Genomic DNA, 8160 nt, shown 5'->3' on the forward strand with positions numbered 1-8160 from the left:
TTCTCCCTAACTACACTACACTCTTAAAAATAAAGCTGCTTAAAAGGTTCTTCAAGCGATGCCACAGAAGAACCCTTTTTGGTTCCACAAAGAAGCATTCAGTCAAAGGTTCTTTAAAGAACCATCTCTTACCTTTTTATAATCTGAAGAACCTTCTTTCGCCACAAACAGATGTTAAAGGTTCTTTATGCAACCATTTAAACAAAAAAGGTTCTTCTATGGCATCGTGAAGCACTTTTATTTTTAAGAGCGTTGTTGTTTGGGTCTAGAGTCTTTCCTCTCGTCATCAGTGCGATCTGATCAATTTCAAATGAAACATAAGTTAACGAGCAGCTTGTTGTGTGGTGAACACAACACACGTATGTAAGGAGCGCTGGATGTTCGCTTGATTGCAGAGATGCTTTGTCATGCTTCCTGAATGCAGCACAGGCACACATTTCCCAGAATTCCTAGCGGTAAAATTCAAGGCTGAAGGTTGAAGCCGTACACCGGAGGAGTGAAACCATAAGCTGTGAAACCCGTCTGAGGAGTGACGGGTGTCTGACTGCCGCTCAGAGTCAGCTGTTGACCTGCATCAACAAAAAAACACACACACACACGCACACACATACACGCACACACATACACACAAACACACACACGTACACATGTACACACACAAACACATGTTCAGTGTTGGGGGTAATGCATTACAAGTAACGCAAGTTACGTAATCAGACTACTTTTTCTCAAGTAACTAGTAAAGTAACACATTACCTTTATAATTTACAAGAAAATATCTGTCAAATAAGTAAGGCCAGTTACTTTTTTCCCGTTTATTGACTGAAAGCTCTCCTGTCTCCATGTTGAGAGAAATCGGGAGTGAGATGTTACTTTAGTTCGAGAATAAATGTGAACATGCATTAATTCATCTCACATCTCATAGATTTAGTATTCCTCAAAATGAATAAAAACAGTAAAATGCAACTCAGAACGTGACGCAAACCTGCAATAATTAAATCTGTTAAATAAGAGAAATATCCTTTATATATTTAATCCCATTTTATTAGCCAGTGTCTTTGCTGCTGACCTTTGATGATCCAATTCAACCATAAGCAAAAATTACTCGAGATAAACTCAAATTTGTTCTTTTTTTATTGCTATTTCTTCTGCGTTCTACTGTACAGTCGTGAATTTACTTTTCCTTCAGCCTGAGGTTTATTCATTACACTTTTTGGTGTGAAAGGGCGTTTACATTTGCAAAAAATAGAACTTTTCATATTATAAACAAACAAGCAAGCCTTGCCCAGATTTAAAAAGTAACGCAAAAGTAACAAAACACTTTACTTTCCATAAAAAGTAACTAAGTAATGTAATTAGTTACTTTTTTATGGAGTAACACAATATTGTAATGCATTACTTTTAAAAGTAACTTTTCCTAACACTCGTCACATTCATGAACCGGAGCGTTTAACTTTCGAGCAGAGAATGATCTGTGATTGAAACTGCATCACAAGCACTCAGTATCTGGGCAGGATTTCACAGCGGTTTCTGTCGAGTAACAATTACAGATCAGAAAGAGCTGTACGGGAGCAAACAGGGAATGACAAACTACTGGATGGGATACTGTACTACTATTTTTGAAGCTTTTAACCACATGTAGAGGAGCAAACACAAAGAAAAAGAGAGAGAGAAAAAAAGAATATGGTTCGGAAAAGCTGGAAATCTTTAGCTATGGATAAGAATAAAATAATTGTCCGGGCTCACAGGTTGGAGAAGTTTCTCAAATTATAATGTATTTAAACTGGAATTATTGAAGCTGCATGTCATTTCATCATGTTTCTTGTCACAGAGCAATCAGCTGTAAGCAGCTAAATACATATTTATATAGTAAGCATCCGAGATGCTTCAAGAAAGCTCCTGAGAAACTCACAGGGGCAAAAGCTGCTTTAAACACAAAGGATGCTCACACCAAATGTTGATTTAATTTAGTTAATAGAAGTAAACTGCTAAAGAAAATCTATTTATGGCATTGACCGCATCCTCATTTGACAGCATTTTTATATTGCTATTTATATTATATTTTATATTTCCTACTGACACACTACAGCAAAATATAGAAATGACTGACTTAAAACCATTTTTTAGCTGCTGAAAATACTAGTGTTCTAAGCATTTTGGCCACCACTGTACATTATAATGCATTATATTGTTTCATTAATAATAACCAAAGTTTAAATGCATTCCTTGTTACATCTGAAATGGGTTGTGTTTTAATGATAAAATAAGTATTATAATGTAACACAAATGTGGTTACAATTATTCATGAGATCTTACAATGCATTATAAGCTGCATTACAAGGCATAATTAATGCATTCAAAATAATTTTATAATGCATTATACCGTATATAAACGTCAGAAACATCATAACCTGGCTTTCACTGAATGGTTACAAGTTGTAAAATATTGCTCTGATGCTGCACTTCATAACAAAAGTTAAACCAGTTGACAAGCTGGTCTCTGATGCATGTTTGCATTGATCAGGAATTAGAAAAGACTGATTTAGTAGTAAAGTGCAGGAAAGAGCTGATGATGAACGTACCGTAGACGATGGAGGAGGCTTCAGGAGTCTGCTCTTCAGCCGCTCTCTTGTCCTCAGCCTCCTGCAGTTTATCCACCTGTAAGAGACGCAGAGGTCATCACTGTCAAAGTGTCACGCTGCATCCTTTCATCCAAACGCCGCTTCACACACTCCTCAAGTCCTCCTCTGACGGCTCTCTACAGCAGCATCATGCAAATGCACAGTAGTCACACATCACATGCCAACATACACTCACATTCACTGAACTATTCCTTACAACATCAATGACTGTCTCGAAGCGTTATAGAAATATGACTTGCCACTTAGAAAACCACAATGCAAGATCTCACATTTTATTTATTATTTATACATTTATTAGAATATGTGAAATGCTAGCACCTACAGTGAGACTACTGAACTATTATTTGGCTTGACCAGTGTTTCTTTGTGCAGGTTTAGTTAACTAAAACTAAATGTAAATCTAAACCTAAAACTATACTATATGTGACCCTGCAGCACAAAAGCAGTCTTAAGTCGCTGGGGTATATTTTTGGCAATAGGCAAAAAAAACATTGAATGGGCCAAAATCATTGATTTTAAGGATATTAGGTAAAGATCATGTTCCATGAAGATATTTAGTCAATATCCTACTGTAAATATATCAAAACTTAACATTTGGTTAGTAATATGCATTGCTAAAAACTTTATTTGGACAACTTTAAATATTTAAATAATATTTCTCAATATTTAGATTTTTTTGCACCCTCAGATTCCAGATTTTCAAATAGTTGTATCTCAGCCAAATATTGTCCTATCCTAACAAACCATATGGTCACTCACACACACACATATATATATATAATAGATTAGATTAGAATATGTATTATATATATATATATATATATATATATATATATATAAAATCAATTATGTATGTGTGTGTATATATATATATATAAATAAAAATGTATAATATAATATTACATATTTTATATATTTATCAAATGTATTGTATGTATATATATTTTTTTGTTGTTGTTTGTTTATTAACTTATTACAAAAAGTTAACTACACTGAGGCTATTATATCTACTCTATCAGATTATATAATTTAATTTATGCAATCTGAACAATATTTATCAGGCACTAAAATTTACACTAACTATAACTATTGAATAGAAAAGACTAATTTATCTGAAATAGTGATAAACAGCAGCATCTGACTTAATATGTTAAAATGATCAAATTGACAAAATAAACGATAACTGAAATAAAATAAATATTAAAAAAGCTTATTTGATTTCAGCTAAGCAACATTTCTCATTTTCATTTAGTTTAAATAGATGTACTAAAATAACAAGAACTGAAATAAAAATGATAAACATATTAAAAAATAATAAAAACAACAAAAACACTAAAACTTTTACTGAAATTAAAATGAAAACGGAACATATAAAAATATATTAATTTTTTATTTATTATTTATTTACTTTTATTGTCCTCATTTGTAAGTCGCTTTGGATAAAAGCGTCTGCTAAATGACTAAATGTAAATGTAAATTTTTTTTTTTACATGACAAACACCAGATTTTCCTCACTTTTTGTCCATATAAATATCAGCATCTGCAGCAAATTACATATTTTTGCTCAGTTTCAGTCTCTGAATATAAATGAGCTGTTTTCTCACTATATCAGACTATATGAGCCATAAAAGCCTGATGTATTAAATATGACACTCAACATAAGATCATGTGCAAAATTTTATTTTCATTTTATTATTATTGTTTTTTTTTATGATTTTGTCTAAAGGTTAAATGTATGTCCCATTAAAAAAAAAAATATATATATATATATATATATACATACATACATATTTATATATATATTTCATGTTAGGCATTACAGAGTTTAGCGTAAGAGTGTTTTTGCTGCCCTCTGCAGGTCAGACTGATGTACTGCATGTGTAATGAGCACCTGACACCTGCAGGACTTACAGGACGAATATTAAAGAATACTAATTTAGTTTGAGAAGGCAGTCATAAATGTTTTCGGTTCATATGAGGACTGACGCTCGACTCCAGCGAACCTCTTCACATCTCAATAATTCCCCTAATAATAAAAATAATTAGTTTCCTTTTATGTTCTCAAAGACGCACTCACACAAGCAAACAAACAGGCGTAATACAGCTACAGAGCAGTGCACTGTGGGTAATCAAGCAAACAATTCAGAAACCGGTTATGAATCTGTACTCTACATGCGCTAATGTCTAATACAGAGACAGACAGACCTTCACCTGTCGGGATAACTCATCCACCTGTAGAGGACCAAACTCAGATCAGCTTTAGCATTCTGGACCATTTACAGAGCTCAGACTTACTCTCAAAAATGAGTTCACTACACTACAGCTATTATATCTACTCTAGCAGATGATCTCATTTCATTTATGCAATCAGAACAATATTCATCAGGCACTAAAACATTATGAATCTCATTCAGGATGACTGAATTAAACCTGAACAGATATATCTAAACTAATCACAACTAATAAACTAGAAAACACTCTAGTTGTTATAAACAGATTGTCCAAAACAATCATTCTTAAAAATATAGTTAATAAAAATACAACTGTTAGTTCATGTTAACTCTATTAAATAATATTAACAGATACAACTATAATGTATTAGTAAATGTTGAAATTAACATTAACTAAGATTAATAAATGCTTAGTATAATAGGTATTTTTCATTGTTACTTCTAATGTAGTTTACTAATGTTAACAAGTGTTTTCTTTGCGGTAACAAATTCATCAACACATTATTAATATGGTCTACTTATTACTCCTAAACACCACAAGAAAAAGACACTATTATTTCACTTAGTATAAGAGGAGAACATGCCAAATGTTCACAGTTTCAACGAAACAAATGTATTAATATATGTAGATTTTATTTCATTTTTTGGTGAATTATTCCTTTAAAGATACTGAAGCAAAAAGAGGCTGGAAAATGGTCACAAAATCAACTGATTTAAAAAAATAAAATAAATAAATATATAAATAAATAGTCACTAAATTGATTGCACATTTTTTTTTTTATTATTTTTGTGTGAATCATTCCTTTAAACATTAATAAAATGCCAAATAAAAATATAGAATAGAATAAAAAATAAAGAAAAAATTTATTAATTAAACAAAAAATTAATTAAAATAAAAAGACTTTTACATAAATAAAATGATATGTTATTTTTAATAATGACAGAATTTTAATTTCTAGGTAAATCATTTGTTTATAAACAAGGTGGAACGTTCAATTTCCATTATTTCAATTATTTATGTGAATTATTATTTGTTCCTGTATATGGAGTAAGTGTTTATCTAAAAATCAAATACATCCAATAGCAACATTTATACTAAGGGCCTGATAGGTGAAGGAAAAAGGTCATTTGGTGTAAGAAACTGTGAGTAATGTGTAAAAAGTGGACTTTCATTTAAAGAGTATGAGCGCTTTATGATGAGCAGCACATGCTTGAGATGCTTTCGTACGCACCTTGCTCAGGTACTCCCTCGTCACCTGAATGAAGTACGGCATGGCGAAGTCCACGAGGCCGTGTCTCCAGGCCAGCTCTAAGACCAGGTCAGGAGCCAGAAGATCATAGGAGCTGAAGAGACACGCGGCGAAACACTCGCACTTCCCCTCCTCAACAAACCAGCGCAGGAGATCCTGAGCCTGAGCTCCGTCCTGAGACTCAGCGGAGAACTGCATCGCATCCTGACACACAGACAGACGGGAGAATGAGTGCCTTTAGCCTGATTCTGCTCTGCTTTTAGTTTGACAGGAAGTACAAAAGAAAGAAATAATGCCAGAGATTTGAAACAACATGAGGAAGTAAATGACCATTATTTCTCAGCAAACAAAGCAGCAAAAAAAGGTGGAAAATAGTCACTAAAGTACTTGCACATTTTTTATTAAAATTCATTAAGAAATTAAGGGGAAAAAATAAATAGTCACAAAATTTGCTTCCAATTTTTAATTACAAATAATTAATAAGGAATAAAAAAAAATAGTAAATGCACATTTTTAATAAAAATATATTTAAAAACATCTATTAATTAAAGACAGAATTGTATTCATTGAAAACATTATATTAATTGAAAACAGTCACTAAATTATCTGCACATTTTTTAAAGAAAGTTAACTTTAAAACAAACAAACAAACAATAAATGCACATTTTCTTTAAATAAATGAAGTAACGAAGACAGAATTTTCATTTTTGTGTGAATTATTCCTTTACAGACACGGTAGCAAAAAAGTGTGAAAAATAGTCAGTAAATTAATTAGATATTTTTACTGAAAATCTGAATTAAATTTTTTTTTTAAGTATTAAAAAGACAGAATTTTCATTTTTGGGTGAATCATTCCTCTATATAAACAGTAAAAAGAAGGTTTAAAAAGTATTTTTTATTATTAATTAAATTATTCATTTAAAAAAAAATTTATTAATGAAAATTATTAATTAAAAAAATCAATAACTTAATAAAGCACAAAATACTAAAGCAAATAAACAATTAAAAATACTCAAATAAATAATAAAAACTATTAGTCTTGCAGCATTAATATGCTCTATTAAAATAAATAAATATGTATAATTAAAAATATATAAATGTGTAAAAATAAATAAATAAATACAACTATACAAATATATATAGGAACAAACATCAACAGGTTGGCAGTGATGCGTCTCTGTGTTTGTACCTTGTAGAGTTTGTCTTTCTTGCAGAGCTGGATGCTCTGAGCCCAGCGCTGGTTGCTCTTGTAGAGATACGCAGCGATGCGTCTGAACTCGATGAGCTCGTGTGTCTCGAGCCTCTGAGCCAAACCGATCGAGTCCAAGTTATCGTATGCATCGATGGAGGCACGCAGACCCTGAGCGGGACGATGAAGAGAGACACTTCAGATCCCGTGATCTTACTCTCACTGAAGCTCTGTGTGTGTGTGTGTGTGTGTGTGTGAGAGAGTGTGTGTGTGTGTGTGAGTGAGTGTGTGCATGTGAGTGAGTGTGTGCGTGTGAGTGTGTGCGTGTGAGTGTGTGTGTGAGTGTGCGTGTGTGAGTGTGTGCGAGTGAGTGTGTGCGAGTGAGTGTGTGAGTGAGTGAGTGTGTGCGTGTGTGAGTGTGAGTGAGTGTGTGCGTGTGTGTGAGTGAGTGTGTGAGTGAGTGAGTGAGTGTGTGTGTGTGTGTGTGAGTGAGTGAGTGAGTGTGTGTGCGTGAGTGTGAGTGCGTGTGAGTGTGTGAGTGTGAGTGAGTGTGTGCGTGTGTGTGAGTGAGTGTGTGAGTGAGTGAGTGAGTGTGTGTGTGTGTGTGTGAGTGAGTGAGTGAGTGTGTGTGCGTGAGTGTGAGTGCGTGTGAGTGTGTGAGTGTGAGTGAGTGTGTGCGTGTGTGTGAGTGAGTGTGTGAGTGAGTGAGTGAGTGTGTGTGTGTGTGTGTGAGTGAGTGAGTGAGTGTGTGTGCGTGAGTGTGAGTGCGTGTGAGTGTGTGCGTGTGAGTGAGTGTGTGCGTGTGAGTGAGTGTGTGCGTGTGAGTGAGGGAGAGTGAGTGTGTGCGC

At 33.5% G+C, this 8160-nt stretch overlaps 1 protein-coding gene across 4 annotated transcripts in view; it reads right to left on the bottom strand.

Moving 5' to 3' along the window:
- Positions 1-210: 210 nt before the first annotated feature.
- The window catches only part of cltcl1 (clathrin, heavy chain-like 1), a 49939-nt gene continuing 41989 nt past the window's right edge, over positions 211-8160 (bottom strand). For 2 of the 4 annotated variants that reach the window (XM_016243479.1, XM_016243478.1), the window contains 5 exons: positions 7313-7483; positions 6106-6327; positions 4848-4874; positions 2583-2658; positions 211-569 (listed from right to left, as the gene is read on the bottom strand). In XM_016243479.1, coding sequence (XP_016098965.1) covers positions 463-569; positions 2583-2658; positions 4848-4874; positions 6106-6327; positions 7313-7483 — 603 coding nt within the window. In that variant the 3' untranslated portion in view covers positions 211-462. The remainder of the gene's footprint in view (positions 570-2582; positions 2659-4847; positions 4875-6105; positions 6328-7312; positions 7484-8160) is intronic. The other 2 variants (XM_016243481.1, XM_016243480.1) reach the window with 1 other exon arrangement.

This window comes from Sinocyclocheilus grahami, unplaced genomic scaffold (genome assembly GCF_001515645.1).
Source record: "Sinocyclocheilus grahami isolate Dianchi unplaced genomic scaffold, SAMN03320097.WGS_v1.1 scaffold692.1, whole genome shotgun sequence".
Classification (NCBI taxonomy): Eukaryota; Metazoa; Chordata; class Actinopteri; order Cypriniformes; family Cyprinidae; genus Sinocyclocheilus; species Sinocyclocheilus grahami.